Below are 18,753 nucleotides of genomic sequence, written 5' to 3'. Positions count from 1 at the left end.
CGTACCGAGAGCGGAGGAGGGGCGTACCGAGAGGGGAGGAGGAGCGTATCGAGAGCGGGGGAGGAGCGTACCGAGAGCGGAGGAGGGGCGTACCGAGAGCGGGGGAGGGGCGTACCGAGAGCGGAGGAGGGGCGTACCGAGAGCGGGGGAGGGGCGTACCGAGAGCGGGGGGGGGCGTACCGAGAGCGGAGGAGGGGCGTACCGAGAGCGGGGGAGGGGCGTACCGAGAGCGGAGGAGGGGCGTACCGAGAGCGGAGGAGGGGCGTACCGAGAGCGGGGGAGGGGCGTACCGAGAGCGGGGGAGGGGCGTACCGAGAGCGGAGGAGGGGCGTACCGAGAGCGGGGGAGGGGCGTACCGAGAGCGGGGGAGGGGCGTACCGAGAGCGGGTCACAGCAACAACAAAACAAAACTGCAGTGTGACTTCACAGGTTGGGCAGGTAGGTGGTTGGTGGTGAGTGTCTCTTCTGTTTTCTTCTTTCTTAGGACTGTGGGCTCAGTAACTTATCGCATAAAACTACATATTAAAAAAAAATCTAAACTTAATTTAATAAATTAAACAAGGCCAGTACTTGGTTCAACCTAAAAATAATTTGATTGGCCTTGTAGTAATCAATTAAATAAATAAAATAGTTATGACAGGGCAGGAGATGTGTTGCAGCTGCAATATGTGGGAGCTACTGGACAGTTTTGTCCAGGGCGATTACATCTGGGGTAAGTGTCTGCAGCTCGAGGAACTTCGGCTCCGAGTTGAGGAGCTGGAGTCCGAGCTGCAGACATTGCGAGGCATCAGGGAGGGAGAAAGTTACCTGGACACTTTGATCCAGGAGGCAGTCACGCTTCTTAGACTAAATACTGTAGAATTGGCACGTGGTCAGGGACAGGAGGGTGTGACTGCGAGTGAGGCAGGTATGGGGATCCAGGAGGTCACATTGCAGGAGCCTCAGTCCCTGCACTTGTCCAACAGATATGAGGTTCTTGCAGCCCTTGTGGACGAGTGCAGGGACTGCGGGGAGGATGAGCAAACTGGCCACGGCACCGTGGTTCAGGGGGCCATTCAAGTGGGGGGAGTAAAAAGGAATGTGGTTGTAGTAGGCGACAGTATAGTTAGAGGGATAGACACTGTTCTCTGCAGCCAAGAGCGAGAGTCCCGAAGGCTGTGTTGCCTACTTGGTGCCAGGGTTAAGGACATCTCCTCAGGGCTGGAGAGAAACTTGGAATGGGAGGGGGAGGATCCAGTTGTCGTGGTCCACGTAGGTACCAGTGACATAGGTAGGACTAAGAAAGAGGATCTGCTGAGGGAGTTTGAGCAGCTGGGGACTAAATTAAAAAGCAGAACCACAAAGGTGATAATCTCTGGATTATTAACTGAGCCATGAGCAAATTGGCACAGGGTAAATCAGATCAGAGCGATGAATGCACGGCTCAAAGATTGGTGTGGGAGAAGTGGGTTTTGATTCATGGGGCACTGGCACCAGTACTGGGGAAAGAGGGAGCTGTTCCGTTGGGACGGGCTTCACCTGAACCATGCTGGGACCAGTGTTCTGGCAAACCGAATAACGAGGGCGGTAGAGAAGGCTTTAAACTAAATAGAGTGGGGGAGGGCTCAGGTGGGGCGAAGTTTAGATTGATAAAGAGAAAAGACAAGGAAGTAGTACAGGAAAGTGATGGGGGTGATGATAAACAGAATGTGTCAGGAAGGGACAGAGCGTACAAACATAAGAGTGCACTAGCGAATGGGGCTGCGGTAGGAAAGAATGGTAAAAAAGACAAAATTAAAGGTTCTTTATCTGAATGTGCGCAGCATTCGTAATAAGATAGATGAATTGACGGCACAAATAGAAACAAATGGGTATGATCTCGTGGCCATTACAGAGACGTGGTTGCAAGGTGACCAAGGTTGGGAGCTAAATATTCAGGGTTATTTAACATTTCGGAAGGATAGGAAAAAAGGTAAAGGTGGTGGGGTAGCTCTGTTAATAAAGGATGAAATTGGTATAATAGTGAGAAATGATCTTGGCTCAGAAAACCAAGATGTCGAATCAATTTGGGTGGAGGTAAGAAATAGCAAGGGAAAGAAATCACTGGTGGAAATAGTATATGGGCCCCCTAACAGTGGCTACACTGTAGGGCAAAATATAAATCAGGAAATAAGGGGGGGTGGTTGTAAAAAAGGTAATGCAATAATCATGGGCAATTTTAACTTTCACATAGATTGGACAAATCAAATTGGCAAAAATAGCCCTGAGGAGTTCATAGATTGTATTAGGGACTGTTTCTTAGACCAATACATCGGGAACCAACCAGGGAACAGGCCATTTTGGATCTGGTAATGGGTAATGAAACCGGATTAATTAATGATCTCAAAGTAAAGGATCCGTTGGGAAGCAGTGATCATAACATGATAGAATTTCACATCCAGTTTGAGAGCGAGGATCTTGGGTCTGAAACTACTGTATTAAACTTAAATAAGGGCAATTATAAAGGAATGAGGGCGGAATTGGCTAAAGTGGACTGGGTAAACAGATTAGATGGTATGATGGTGGATAAGCAGTGGCAAACATTTAAAAAGATATTTTATGACTCGCAACAAAAATATATCCCCTTGAGGAGGAAAGACTCCACAAAAAGAGTGAACCAACCATGGCTAACTAAGGAAGTAAAGGATGGTATCAGGTTAAAAGAAAAAGCGTACAACATGGCAAAGATTACTGGTAAGCCCGAAGATTGGGAAAACTTTAAAAACCAGCAAAGGATGACTAAAAGAATAATAAAGAGGGAGAAAATAAATTGAGAGTAAACTAGCAAGAAATATAAAAACTGACAGTAAAAGCTTCGACAAGTATGTAAAAAGGAAGAGGGTAGCTTTACATTGGTCCCTTTAGAGGATGAGACTGGGGAAATAATAATGGAAAACAAGGAAATGGCAGAGGAATTGAACAGATATTTTGTATCTGTCTTCATAGTAGAAGACACGAATAATATACCAACAATAGTAGAAAATCAAGGGGCAAAGAGGATGGAGGATCTAAAAACAATCACTATCACCAGAGAAAAAGTACTGGGTAAACTAATGGGTCTAATGGCTGACAAGTCCCCTGGACCTGATGGCTTGTATCCGAGGGTCTTAAAGGAAGTGGCTACAGAGATAGTGGATGCATTGGTTGTAATCTTCCAGAATTCACTAAATTCTGGAAAGGTCCCAGCGGATTGGAAAACCGCAAACATAACACCCCTATTCAAGAAGGGAGTGAGACAGAAAGCAGGTAACTATAGACCAGTTAGCCAAATATCTGTCATTGGGAAAATGCTAGAATCCATTATTAAGGAAGTAGTAGCAGGATATTTGGAGACTCATAATACAATCAAGGAGAGTCAACATGGTTTTGTGAAGGGGAAATCGTGTCTGACAAATTTATTAGAGTTCTTTGAGGAAGTAACAGGCAGGGTGGATAAAGGGGAACCAATGGATGCAGTATATTTGGATTTCCAAAAGGCGTTCGATAAGGTGGCACACAAAAGATTGCTACACAAGATAAGGGCTCATGGTGTTGGGGGTAATATACTGGCATGGATAGAGGATTGGCTAACTAACAGAAAACAAAGAGTCGGGATAAAAGGGCCATTTTCAAAATGGCAATCTGTAACTAGTGGGGTGCCGCAGGGCTCAGTGCTGGGGCCTCAATTATTTACAATATATATATCAATGACTTGGATGAAGGAACAGAGTGTCTTGTGGCCAAATTTGCTGATGATACAAAGATAGGTGGAAAAGCAAGCTGCAATGAGGACACAAAGTGTCTGCAAAGGGATATTGACAGGGTAAGCGAAAGGGCAAAAATTTGGCAGATGGAATATAATGTGGGAAAATGTGAAGTCATCTACTTTGGGAGGAAAAATAAAAAAGCAAAATATTATTTGAATGGAGAAATACTACAAAATGCTGTAGTACAGAGGGATCTGGGTGTCCTCGTACATGAAACACAGTCAACATACAGGTGCAGCAGGTAATCCAGAAGGCAAACGGAATATTGGCCTTTATTTCTAGGGGGAAGTCATGCTACAACTGTACAGGGTGCTGGTGAGACCACACCTGGAGTACTGCGTATAGTTCTGGTGCCCTTATTTAAGGAGGGATATACTTGCATTGGAGGCAGTTCAGAGAAGGTTCACTAGGTTAATTCCGGGTATGGAAGGGTTGCCTTATGAGAAAAGATTGAACAGGTTGGGTCTATACTCATTGGAGTTTAGAAGACTGAGAGGAGATCTTATTGAAACATACAAGATTCTGAGGGGACTCGATAGGGTAGATGCTGAGAGGATGTTACCCCTCATGGGGGAATCTAAAACTAGGGGGCATAGTCTCAGAATAAGGGGTCACCCGTTTAAGATGGAAATGAGGAGGAATTTCTTCTCCCAGAGGGTCGTGAATCTTTGGAATTCTTTACCCCAAAAAGCTGTGGAGGCTGAGTCATTGAATACATTCAAGGCTGAGTTAGATATGGGGAAAAGGCAGGAAAGTGGAGTTGAGATAAAAATCAGATCAGCCATGATCTCATTGAATGGCGGAGCAGGCTCGAGGGGCTGAATGGCCTACTCCTATTTCTTATGGTCTTATGGACATATCTACTGGAGTTTTTTGAGGATGTAACTAGCAAGATAGGTAAAGGGGAACCAGTGGATGTAGTATATTTGGATTTTCAAAAGACATTCGATAAGGTGTCACACAAAAGACTGCTACACAAGATAAGGGCTCATGGGGTTGGGGGCAATATATTAGCATGGATAGAGGATTGGTTAACGGAGAGAAAATAGAGAGTAGGGTCATTCTCAAGTTGGCAGGCTGTAACTAGTGGGGTGCATAATCGTTGAGAATTGTGAAATATTTCTTTAATTGTTCGCCATTGCTTATCTACTGTCATATCTTTTAATCTACTTTCCCAATCAACCTGAGCCAACTTGCCCCTCATACCTATATAATTGGCTTTGTTTAAGTTTAAGATTCTAGTTTCGGACTTAAAGTATGTCACTCTCGAACTCAATAAGAAATTCATCATATTATGATCATTGTTCCCCAGAGGATCCTTTACTATGAGATTACTAATTAACCCTGTCTCATTACACAAGATAGCCTGTTCCCTGGTTGGTTCCACAATGCATTGTTCTAGGAAACTGTCTCGCATGCATTCTACGCACTCGTCCTCCAAACTACTTTTGCCAATTTGATTGGCCCAGTCTAAATGAAAATTAAAGTCCCCCACGATTATTGTATTACCTTTGTCACCAGCTCCTCTTATTTCTTGATTAATACTCTGTCCAACAATATAACTACTACTGTTAGGGGGCCGATAAACTATTCCCATCGGTGTTTTCTGCCCCTTGTTATTTCTTATCTCCACCCATGCTAATTCTACTTCCTGAACTTCTGAGCCAAGATCCTTTCTCACAACTGTCCTTTATCTCATCCTTAATATCAGGGCTACCCCCTCCACCACCCCCCCCCCCCAACTCCTGTTCCATTCAGCCTGTCTTTTCAAAAAATCAAATACCCTGGAATATTTAGTTCCCAACCTTGGTCACCTTGCAACCATGTCTCAGTAATGGCTACTAGGTCAAACCCATTTATCTCTATTTGTGCCATTAATTCATCTATCTTGTTCCAAATGCTTTGTGCATTTAGATAAAGCGCCTTTAATTTTAACATTTTACTATTTATCGCTGATTTGACCTTATACACTATTACCGTTAAACTCTCTTCCTGTCACACTCTGCTTATCTTTACCCAAATCGCTACACTGCTCTACGGCCTTGACTTTTCTCTTTAGATTTATAAATTTACCCTTACCCTCCCCCTCCCCCTCCCACTTTTTAGTATAAACCCCAATCTACCGCTTTAGTAATTCGACTCATACCTAGCACAAAGGAAGATGGTAGTGGTTGTTGGAGGCCAATCATCTCAGCCCCAGGACATTGCTGCAGGAGTTCCTCAGGGCAGTGTCCTAGGCCCAACCATCTTCAGCTGCTTCATCAATGACCTTTCCTCCATCATAAGGTCAGAAATGGGGATGTTCGTTGATGATTGCATAGTGTTCAGTTCCATTTGCAACCCCTCAGATAATGAAGCAGTCCGAGCCCGCATGCAGCAAGACCTGGACAACATCCAGGCTTGGGCTGATAAGTGGCAAATAACATTCGTGCCAGACAAGTGCCAGGCAATGACCACTTCCAAGAAGAGAGAGTCTAACCACCTCCCCTTGACATTCAACAGCATTACCATCGCCGAATCCCCCACCATCAACATCCTGGGAGTCACCACTGACCAGAAACTTAACTGGACCAGCCACATAAATACAGTGGCTACAAGAGCAGGTCAGAGGCTGGGTATTCTGCAACAAGTGACATTCCTCCAGACTCCCCAAAGCCTTTCCACCATCTACAAGGCACAAGTCAGGAGTGTGATGGAATACTCTCCACTTGCCTGGATGAGTGCAGCTCCAACAACATTCAAGAAGCTCAACACCATCCAGGACAAAGCAGCCCACTTGATTGGCATCCCATCCACCACCCTAAACATTCACTCCCTTCAACACCGGCGCACTGTGGCTGCAGTGTGTACCACCCACAGGATGCACTGCAGCAACTCGCCAAGGCTTCTTCGACAGCACCTCCCATACCCGCGACCTCTACCACCTAGAAGGACAAGAGCAGCAGGCACATGGGAACAACACCACCTGCACATTCCCCTCCAAGTCACACACCATCCCGACTTGGAAATATATCGCCGTTCCTTCATTTTCACTGGGTCAAAATCCTGGAACTCCCTTCCTAACAGCACTGTGGGAGAAACTTCACCACACGGACTGCAGCGGTTCAAGAAGGCGGCTCACCACCACCTTCTCAAGGGCAATTAGGGATGGGCAATAAATGCTGGCCTTGCCAGCGACGCCCACATTCTCATGATCAAATTTTTTTAAAAAGGGTGTGCGGCCAAAGATGGAGAGACAAATAGACACCAAAAATAGGAAGAAATATTTTTTAAAAAGCTTGAGTTTCCACAGTAAAAAAAATCCAAGGAAAAAAAAAACTTTCATCTCAAAACTATAACCTAACTCTCCCGGTGGGAAATTGATGCCTGTTTTACAGGCCGCCCGATTTTACTTCACATTGAAGTGAAAATCAATTTATGGCACAGCTTTTTCCTTTACCTGAATTCTGTCAGGGACCCCTGTACTGTCCATTCGACTTGCAACATTGACAGTGTTTCCCCAGATATCGTACTGAGGCTTGCGGGCTCCGATCACTCCCGCGACGACTGGCCCGATATTGAGTCCTAAACAGAAAAGGGGAAAAAAAAAGTGAGACTGTTGAATCACTATTGTCCACTCAGATCTGTAATGAAACCTCCTCCTGAAACCTCCCAGGACCTCAAATTGTGGAACTCCTCACCTCTTTCAGCCTTCCTTCCTCCTTTTGATCTACGGGCTTTTAAAGCCCCATGCTTAGAATCACCTCGCCATAGTTCCTTGATTCACCTCATCTTCTTTCCTATTCCGTTCCATCTTGGTGATGCTCCCCACATGGGCCTTGTCCCTTCACCCGAATTCCTCGGCAACAGGAAATGAAGAATTCTCTATTCCCCATTGCCAGTGCAATCAAACCCACTGATAGACTATTTGGCGTTTACTGGTGTATCCTTTAAACCCATTGGTCTGCTTCTCTCCCAATTCAGATGCACACAAGGGTTTTTTTCCCCCCATGTTTGAAGCATTTGTACACAAGAGCATTTCACAGTAATGCAAAAATCAGATTTAAAATCTACACGATGCACCTCAACTATCGCCATCAATCTCAAATTGAGCTTGCACATCTCCCCCATCACTGAAGTCGCCTTCGAGAAGCTAAGTTTCCTCTTTTCCCCCCTCGACATCTCTCCGTAAAGCTCAAATCCATCCAACGCTGCTCCGATATCTGGGGAGGCTCTTCTAACTCCTGCCTCACATTCCAGGACAGGATACATGGAATTACATAGAATGTACAGCACAGAAACAGGCCATTCGGCCCAACTGGTCTATGTCGCCGTTTATTCTCCACATGAGCCTCCTCCCACCTCTTTTCATCTCACCCTATCAGCATATCCTTCTATTCCTTTCTCCCTCATGTGCTTGTCTAGCTTCCCCTTAAATGCATCCATGCTAGTCGCCTCAACTACTGAATGTGGTAGCTTGGCTGTCCCACTTATTCTGTCTGCTTCAACATGCTTTTCCTGGTAACTTACTCCTGAAATCTATCCCTCTTCTGGCCAAAACCTCTTCACAGCAACATGAGATGAGCTGCTCTGTTAGAATAAGGTAAAGAAGTTTTGACAATGTCTAACTTCTCAAGTTGATACAAGCAATATATAATTGAATGTAAATCTCTAGCAGATTGTTGGTACGAATGGCATTCGGTTCCTGTATGACGTGTGCATGGTACTTAGCGACAGTGCGTTTGCAAGGAATGAACTGCACACAATCTGCCGAGTGAGCGGCAACTCTGAATCACAGAATCGTACAGCACAGAAGGAGGCCATTCGGCCCATCGTGCCTGTGCCGGCTCTTTGAAAGAGCTATCCAATTAGTCCCACTCCCCCCTGTTTTCTCCCCATAGCCCTGCAAATTTTTTCTTTTCAAGTATTTATCCAATTCCCTTTTGAAAGTTACGATTGAATCTGCTTCCACCGCCCTTTCAGGCCGTGCATTCCAGATCATCACAACTCGCTGCATAAAAAAAAATTCTCATCTCCCCCCTCTGGCTCTTTTGCCAATTATCTTAAATCTGTGGTCCTCTGGTTACTGACCGTCCTGCCAGTGGAAGCAGTTTCTCCTTATTTATTCTATCAAAACCGTTCATGATTTTGAACATCTCTATTAAACCTCCCCTTAACCTTCTCTGTTCTAAGGAGAACAATCCTATCTTCTTCAGTCCTTCCACATAAGTGAAGTCCCTCAGCCCTGGTACCATTCTGGTAAATCTCCTCTGCGCCCACTCTATGGCCTTGACATCCTTCCCAATAAAGGCCTGAGTTACCTATTTTCATCTGAAAGTTATTGAATGAGTGCTCGTTAATGTACTTCATCTGGTCCATCAACCTCATGGCGTAATCTGCCAGGGCCTTGATGTGGGTTTTCCCAGCTTTGTCATACGTGGAGTCATTCAGACCTGACGCTGCCATGTACGTGCTGCCTATGGTCTTAATCTTCTCCAGCTGTCGGAACTGGTCTTCGCTGATGATCTGCAATGAACCAAAGAGCATCCTGTTGTAACTAAGAGAGAGTGGACAGAATTCCATCATTTGCAAGTTAGATATGGATGAGGAAGGGGCGTCAGTCCCGTCCCCCTAACACAGCATCCAACTGTTGTGATTTCTGGGATTTTGCCCACAATGTCCTTCTCTGAACACTTTTTTTGTTTATTTGTAATAAAAGTAAAGGAGTTGGTGGGAAAAAAGGCTGTTTGACTGAAAGTCAAGAATCATCCAATTGAGTCATGAAGAGTGTATTTACTTTCCAATTGGCCGTGGGTAGGCAGTGTGCCATGAGGATGGACGTGTTGGATGGACCAATGTCAGGAGCGCGGGGGCGGGGCAGTGAGAGATGGGACATCATGTGATGAAACCTCCAGGAATACATTCAGTCAGAGTTGGCAACCCTAAAGTACATGGCACGTGTTGCCATTAGGACAGGCTTTTAGCTGCGATGCTGATAGTGGCCCTTTACGCTGAGGGATTTAGTGGTGCATTACGTAGCGCTCCTCCCGCCGGCTGGAAAAGTTATTATGTATATTAACGCATCTCCTGCAACGTTGCTCGCTGTTAGTTGGAGGAAATGGTGGGGCAGATTTTCCTGTTTCGGCGTCTTGGATCACCAAAGGTGCAGCAGAGGAACATCAGACGAGGAGCATCACACCCTGGTAAGGGGGTTGGGAGCAAGGTCAGTGGGAAAAGGAGCGAGACAGGCAGGAATAACAGAGGGAGGTGCAGCAGAGGGCCTAGTTTGGGAACCAGACCTTTGAAAGGGTGCGACTTTGGGCTGGCAGCCACAAGGGGACCTGGATACCTGCGAGCGGCCAAAGAAGGAAATGAGGAACCAGTAGCAGTAAGGAGTGAGACAAATGGATTGGATGGTGGGGGGGGGGGGGAATATTAAATTTAAAATAGAAAAAAAACCTCTAACTAGAAAAAGGATGGAAAAAAACACAAAAATTGGGTGAAAAACAAAATGGCTGACGGACCTGGGTGACTTGCACCACAGCGCCACCAGTGGTGGGAGGCCTGCCACTGCACGTTGAAGACAAAGCCTTTTCAATTATATTTCTGGAATAACAACAAAAATAACTTGCATTTATATAGTGCCTTTAACGTAGTAAAACATCCCAAGGCGCTTCACAGCTATCAGACAAAGATTTGACAATGAGCCACACAAGGAGATATTAGGACAGGTGACCAAAAGCTTGGTCAAAGAGGTGGCTTTTAAGGAGGGTCTTAAAGGAGGAGAGAGAAGTGGAGAGGCGGAGAGGTTTAGGGAGGGAATTCCAGAGCTTAGAGCCTGGGCAGCAGAGGTCACGGCCGCCAACGGTGGAGCGATTAAATCGGGGATGCGCAAGAGGCCAGAAACGGAGGAACACGGAGATCTCGGAGGGTTGCGGGGCTGGAGGTGGTTACAGACGTTGGGAGGGGGGGGCGAGGCCATGGAGGGATTTGAAAACAAGGATGAGAATTTTAAAATCGAGGCGTTGCCGGACCGGGAGTCAATGTAGGTCAGCGAGCACAGGGGGGGGGTGATGGGGAACGGGACTTGGCGCGAGTCAGGATACGGGGCAGCAGAGTTTTGGATGAGCTGAAGTTTACGGAGGATGGAAGGTGGGAGGCCGGCCGGGAGAGGATTGGAATAGTCGAGTCTCGAGGTAACAAATGCACGGACGAAGTTTCATCAAGAGGAACACAGGACGGCACAACAATGCCTCTAATCACCCCGGGCAACACTCGCCTCATCAAAGTCAGCGATGATCTCGTTCAGAAGCCGGAGACACTCCACCCCTTCATTGTTCGCCTCCAACTCGACGTAGAACTCGGAGAAGTTGCTGATGGAGGCAAACATCACGGCCACGCACTCGCAGGACTGATAGTAAAGCTCGTCGTTGCGTCTCTCGCGCGCGAGGAAGTGTGCGGCGACATCTTTGGGCAGGATGTTGTGCAGAAGGCGTCTGTTGTAGGCCTGAAGTTCCTCCATTTCTTCTTTCTCTTCCGTGGCCTGAACAAGGCAATGACAAAGACTTATTTATCACGTTGACGATTTTGAACACTTGTTCTGAAAGAAAGGCAGCTTATATACACACACACACACACACACACACACACACACACACACAGCGCCTTATCACATCTTTCACACAGTGGCCGATCACATTTCTTATACGGCATCTCATCACGTCGCTCAGGTCTGGTAGTCGTACAATGATACAGCACAAAAGGAGGCCGTTCGGCCCATCGTGCCTGTGCCAGTGCCAGCTCTTCGAAAGAGCTATCCAATTAGTCCCATTCCCCATCGCCCTGCAGACTTTTATTTTTCAATTCCCTTTTGAAAGTTACTATTGAATCTGCTTCCACCACCCGTTCAGGCAGTGAATTCCAGATCATAACAACTCGCTGCATAAAAACAATTCTCCTTATCTCCTCCCCTCAGGTTCTTTTGCCAATTGTCTTAATTGTATGGGTTACAGCACTGGGCTACCAACCAACAGAGGAGGATGGTGACTTCAAATCCTGCCAAGGCAAGCTGTGAAACTGCATTGAATAAATCTGGTAATCTACGGGCTGGGCAGCATGAAAATAAACTATTGGGCAGCTCCCAACAACACAAGGACCAGGGAGACAAAGCTGAAGTGCTTGCAAGCATTTTCTGCCAAAAGTGCCGAGTGAATGGTCCCACTTGGCCTCTTCCTCGGGTCCCCACCGTCATAGATGCCAGAGTCCAGCCAATTCAGTTCACTCCACACGACATTAGAAAGTGACTGAGTGCACTGGAGACAGCAAAGACTGCAGGCGCTGACGACATCCCAGCTGCAGTACTGAAGATCTGTCTACCAGAACTAGTAACCCCCCTCCACCCCCAACCCACCCCACCACCACTTCCCAAGCCAAGCTTCTCCAATGCAGCTATGAAACTGGCATCTACCCGACCATGTGGGAAGTTGCCCAGGTCTGTCCTACCCGTAAAAAGCAGGACAAATTTAACCTGCCAGTTCCTGCTCTATCAGCCTCCTCCTGAATATCAGCAAAGTGATGGAGGGAGTCATCAATAGTTCTATCATGCAACATCCACACACCAATAACCTGCTTGTCAATGTTCAGTTTGGGTTCTGCTAGAACTGCTTGGCTCCAGACCTCATCACAGCTTTGATCCAAGGCATGGACACAAGGGATGGACACTAGAGGTGGACACAAGGGATGGACACTAGAGGTGGACACCAGAGATGGACACAAGGGATGGACACAAGGGATGGATTCAAGAGATGGACTCTAGAGATGGACTCTAGAGGTGGACACAAGAGATGGACACAAGAGATGGACACTAGAGGTGGACACTAGAGGTGGATTCAAGAGATGGACTCTAGAGGTGGACACAAGAGATGGACACAAGAGATGGACACAAGAGATGGACACTAGAGGTGGACACAAGAGATGGACAATGGAGACGGACACTAGAGGTGGATACAGGGGACGGACACTAGAGGTGGACACTTGAGGTGGACACAAGGGATGGACACAAGGGATGGACACTAGAGATGGACACTAGAGATGGACACTCGAGGTGGACACTCGAGGTGGACACTCGAGGTGGACACAAGGGATGGACACAAGGGATGGACACAATGGATGGACACAAGAGGTGGACACAAGAGATGGACATTAGAGGTGGACACAAGAGATGGACATTAGAGGTGGACACAAGAGATGGACAGTGGAGGTGGACACAAGAGATGGACAGTGGAGGTGGACACAAGAGATGGATACTAGAGGTGAACACAAGAGATGGACAGTGGAGGTGGACACAAGGGATGGACACTAGAGGTGGACACAAGGGCTGGACATTAGAGGTGTGCACAAGGGATGGAACTAGAGGTGAATACAAGGGGTGGACACAAGGGCTGGACATTAGAGGTGGGCACAAGGGATGGAACTAGAGGTGAATACAAGGGATGGACACAAGAGATGGACACTGGAGGTGGACACAAGGGGTGGACACAAGGGGTGGACACAAGAGATGGACACAAGAGATGGACACTAGAGGTGGACACAAGAGATGGACACAAGGAATGAGATGGACACAAGGGATGGACACTAGAGGTGGACACTAGAGGTGGGCACAAGGAATGGAACTAGAGGTGAATACAAGGGATGGACACTAGAGGTGAATACAAGGGATGGACACAAGAGATGGACACTGGAGGTGGACACAAGGGATGGACACAAGAGATGGACACAAAAGATGGACATAAGAGGTGGACACAAGAGGTGGACACAAGAGGGGACACAAGAGGGGACACAAGAGGTGGACACTAGAGGTGGACACTAGAAGTGGACACTAGAGGTGGACACTAGAGGTGGACACAAGAGATGGACACAAGAGATGGACACAAGAGATGGACACAAGGAATGGACAATGGAGATGGACACAAGGGATGGACACTAGAGGTGGACACTAGAGGTGGGCACAAGGAATGGAACTAGAGGTGAATACAAGGGATGGACACTAGAGATGGACACAAGAGGCGGATACAAGGGATGGACACTCGAAGTGGACACAAGGGATGGACACAAGAGATGGACACAAGGGCTGGACACTGGAGGTGGACACAAGGAATGGAAGTAGAGATGAATACAAGGGATGGACACAAGAGGTGGACACAAGAGATGGACACAATGGGTGGACACAAGAGGTGGACACAGGAGATGGACACCAGAAGTGGACACAAGAGATGGACATTAGAGGTGGACACAAGAGATGGACAGTGGAGGTGGACACAAGAGATGGATACTAGAGGTGAACACAAGAGATGGACAGTGGAGGTGGACACAAGAGATGGATACTAGAGGTGAACACAAGAGATGGACAGTGGAGGTGGACACAAGGGATGGACACTAGAGGTGGACACAAGGGCTGGACATTAGAGGTGGGCACAAGGAATGGAACTAGAGGTGAATACATGGGATGGACACTAGAGATGGACACAAGAGGTGGATACAAGGGATGGACACAAGAGATGGACACAAGGGCTGGACACAAGGGCTGGACACAAGGGCTGGACACTGGAGGTGGACACAAGGAATGGAAGTAGAGATGAATACAAGGGATGGACACAAGAGGTGGACACAAGAGATGGACACAAGAGGTGGATACAAGGGATGGACACAAGGGATGGACACAAGAGGTGGACACAAGGGATGGACACAAGAGATGGACACTAGAGGTGGACACAAAAGATGAACACAAGAGATAGACACAAGAGATGGACATAAGAGGTGGACATGAGATGGACATAAGAGGTGGACACTACAGGCGAACACAAGAGATGGACAGAAGAGGTGAACATGAGATGGACACAAGAGGCGGACATAAGGGATGGACACTAGAGGTGGACACAAGGGATGGACACAAGGGGTGGACACTAGAGGTGGACACAAGGGATGGATATAAGAGATGGACACAAGAGATGGACACAAGAGATGGACACAAGAGATGGACACTAGATGTGGACACAAGGGATGGGCATAGTAGATGTACACAAGGGATGGACACTAGAGGTGGACGCAAGGAATGGAGCTAGAGGTGAACACAAGGGAAGGACACAAGGGATGGACACAAGGAATGGACACTAGAGATGGACCCAAGAGATAGACACAAGAGGTGGACACTACAAGCGAACTCAAGAGATGGACACGAGAGGTGGACTCAAGAGGCGGACATAAGGGATGGACACTAGAGGTGGACACAAGGGATGGACACAAGAGGCAGACATAAAGGATGGACACCAGAGATGGACACAAGGGATGGACACAAGAGATGGAAACAAGAAGTGGACATAAGCGATGGACAAAAGGGATGGATACTAGAGGTGGACACAAGTGGTGGACACTAGAGGTGGACACAAGGGATGGACACAAGAGGCAGACATAAGGGATGGACACAAGGGATGGACACTAGAGGTAGACACAAGGGATGGATACAAGAGATGGACAAAAGAGGCAGACATAAGGGATGGACACAAGGGATGGACAGTAGAGGTGGACACAAGGGATGGATACAAGAGATGGACAAAAGAGGCAGACATAATGGATGGACACAAGGGATGGACACTAGAGGTGGACACAAGAGATGGACACAAGAGATGGACACTAGAGGTGGACACAAGAGGTGGACACAAGAGATGGACACTAGTGGTGAATATAAAGGATGGACACAAGAGGTGGACACAAGGGATGGAGACAAGAGATGGAGACAAGAGATGGACACAAGAGGTGGACACAAGGAATGGACACTAGAGGTGGACACTAGAGATGGACACAAGAGATAGCCATAAGAGATGGACACAAGAGGTGGACACAAGAGATGGACACAAGAGGTGGACACAAGAGGTGGACACAAGAGGTGGACACAAGAGGTGGACACAAGAGAGGGACACAAGAGATGGACACTACAGGCAAACTCAAGAGATGGACATAAGAGGTGGACACTAGGGGTGAACACAAGAAATGGACGTGAGGTGGACACAAGAGGTAGACACTAGAGGTGGACACAAGGGATGGACACAAGAGGCAGACATAAGGGATGGACACAAGGGATGGACACAAGGGATGGACACTAGAGGTGGACACAAGGGATGGATACAAGAGATGGACACAAGAGGCAGACATAATGGATGGACACAAGGGATGGACACAAGGGATGGACACTAGAGGTGGACACAAGAGGTGGACACAAGAGGTGGACACAAGAGGTGGACACAAGAGATGGACACTAGAGGTGAATATAAGGGATGGACACAAGAGATGGATACAAGAAGTGGACACAAGGGATGGACACTAGAGGTGGACGCAAGGGATGGACACTAGAGGTGGACACTAGAGATGGACACAAGAGATAGCCATAAGAGGTGGACACAAGAGGTGGACACAAGAGAGGGACACAAGAGATGGACACAAGAGATGGACACAAAAGGTGGACACTACAGGCAAACACAAGAGATGGACACAAGAGGTGGACACGAGGGGTGAACACAAGAAATGGACATGAGGTGGACACAAGAGGTAGACACTAGAGGTGGACACAAGAGGTGGATGCCAGAGAAGAGGTGAGAGTAAAAGCATACGGGATCCTGGGCTTTATAAACAGAGGCATAGAGTGCAAAAGTAAGGAAGTTGTGCTGAACCTTTATAAAACACTGGTTAGGCCTCAGCTCAGTACTGTGTCCAATTCTGGGCACCAAACTTTAGAAAGGATGTCAAGACCTTAGAGAGGGTGCTGAGGAGATTTATTGGAATGGTACCAGGGATGCGGGACTTTAGTTACTTGGAGAGACTGGAAAAGCTGGGGTTGTTCTCCTTGGAGCAGAGAAGACTAGGGGAGATTTAATAGAGGCATTCAAAATCATGAAGGGTTTTGACAGAGTAATTAAGGAGAAACTGTTTCCACTGGCAACTAGAGGACTCAGTTTTAAGGTAATTGGCAAAAGAAGCAGAGGTGCAATGAGAATTTTTTTACGCAGAGATCTGGAGTGCACTGCCTGAAAGGGCGGTGGAAGCAGATTCAATAATAACTTTCAAAAGGGAATTGGATAAATACTTGAAGGGGAAAAATTTACAGGGCTATGGGGAAAGAGCAGGGGAGTGGAACTAATTGGATGGCTCTTTCAAAGAGCGGGCATGGACACGCTGGGCCACATGGCCTCCTTCTGTGTTGTATCATTCTATGGTTCTAAGAACATCAAGGCAGCATTTGACTGAAGGAGCAGTAGCAATACTGAGGTCAATGAGGGTCATGGGGGAAACCTCCAGTGGCTGGAGTCATACTTGACACAAAAGAAGATGGTCATGGTTATTGGGGGCCAATCATCCCACCCCCAGAACATCACTGCAGGAGTTTCTCACTGCAGCATCCTTGGCCCAACTATCTTCAGCTGCTTCATCAACAATCTTCCCTCCATTATCAGGGGTGGGGCAGTTTGCTGATGAGTCTACAGGATTTAGCGCCATTGACAACTCCTTGCCAGACTACAGCAGGACCTGGACATCATCCAGGCTTGGACTGACATCTGGCAAGTAACATTCGTGGAATATAATTGCAAGGCAATGACCATCTCCAACAAGAAGAGGGTCAATCATCTCCCTCAACCTTCAATGGCACCAGCAATGTTCAGGCCTCCACCATTAACATTCTGGGGGCGGGGTCACCATTGACCATACGCTTAACTGGACAAACCATATCAACACCGTGGTTAAAACAGCAGGGTAGAGGCTCCTGAACTGTCAAAGCCTCTTCACCATCTCCAAGTCCCAACTCACTAGCGTGATGGAATACTCACCATTCGCCTGGAACAACATTCAGAAAGCTCGAACACCATCCAGGACCGAGCAGATCGCTCGATCGATGCCCCTGCCAACGGACTCACTCCCTCCACCACTGGCGGACTGTGGCTGCAGTATGTGCCAGTTACTACCTACAGGGCACATTGCAGCAGGTTGCCAAGGTTACTTTGACAGCACCTTCCCCCCCCCTCCCCCCCGTGACCGGTACTATGAAGAAAGACAAGAGCAAGGATGTTGTAAGAACACCATCACTTCCAATTTCCCCTCCGAGCCACACACCATCCTGACATGGACACGTATTCCCCGTTCCTTCATCGTCGCTGGGTCAAAATCCTGGAACAACCTACCTACCACCATTGCAGGAGCACCATCAGCACAAGGACGACAGCGGTTCAAAAAGAAGGCCCATCAGCACCATCTCTGGGCAACGAGATGCCGTCTTTCCAGCAATGGCATAACCCGAGAAAGAAATTTTTTTAAATTCCGAAGTGCTTCATATACCATAAATTACTCTTTGGAGTGCAGTCACTATTGTTATATAGGCAAATATTGCAAACATTTTAGATGCAATAAGGTCCAACAAACAGCAACGAGATAAATGATGAGTTAATCGAGTTTTGGTTTATCTATCCATTTTTAAAGCAACAATTGACAGATGCCCCAGGATATGCAGGATAAATATTTAAAATCTTCACAGATAAAAAGAAAAAAAATAAACATTTCCCTTTCTTCATTTTGTTCAGTCCTATACAGATCCAGCAAAGGCTATGGGCCCCGACAACATCCCGGCTGTAGTGCTGAAGACTTGTGCTCCAGAACTAGCTGCACCTCGAGCCAAGCTGTTCCAGTACAGCTACAACACTGGCATCTACCCAACAATGTGGAAATTGCCTAGGTATGTCCTGTCCACAAAAAAGCAGGACAAATCCAATCCGGCCAATTACCGCCCCATCAGTCTACTCTCAATCATCAGCAAAGTGATGGAAGGTGTCATCGGCAGTGCTATCAAGCGGCACTTACTCACCAATAACCTGCTCACCGATGCTCAGTTTGGGTTCTGCCAGGACCACTCGGCTCCGGGCCTCATTACAGCCTTGGTCCAAACATGGACAAATTATCTGCATTCCAGAGG

General features: G+C 47.3%; 1 protein-coding gene across 1 annotated transcript in view; it reads right to left on the bottom strand.

Annotated features, from left to right (window-relative positions):
- adcy5 (adenylate cyclase 5) overlaps nt 1-18,753 on the bottom strand; it is a 442,325-nt gene that overhangs the window by 9,354 nt on the left and 414,218 nt on the right. Inside the window, exons 18-20 of the mRNA XM_067987067.1 lie at nt 11,023-11,286; nt 9,065-9,269; nt 7,204-7,328 (exon numbers count right to left, since the gene is read on the bottom strand). Of these exons, the coding sequence (XP_067843168.1) occupies nt 7,204-7,328; nt 9,065-9,269; nt 11,023-11,286 (594 nt within the window). The remainder of the gene's footprint in view (nt 1-7,203; nt 7,329-9,064; nt 9,270-11,022; nt 11,287-18,753) is intronic.

This window comes from Heptranchias perlo, chromosome 7 (assembly GCF_035084215.1).
Source record: "Heptranchias perlo isolate sHepPer1 chromosome 7, sHepPer1.hap1, whole genome shotgun sequence".
NCBI classification, from domain to species: Eukaryota; Metazoa; Chordata; class Chondrichthyes; order Hexanchiformes; family Hexanchidae; genus Heptranchias; species Heptranchias perlo.
The sequence above is the reverse complement of the archived record's forward strand: the minus strand, read 5'-3'. Positions and strand labels throughout refer to the sequence as shown.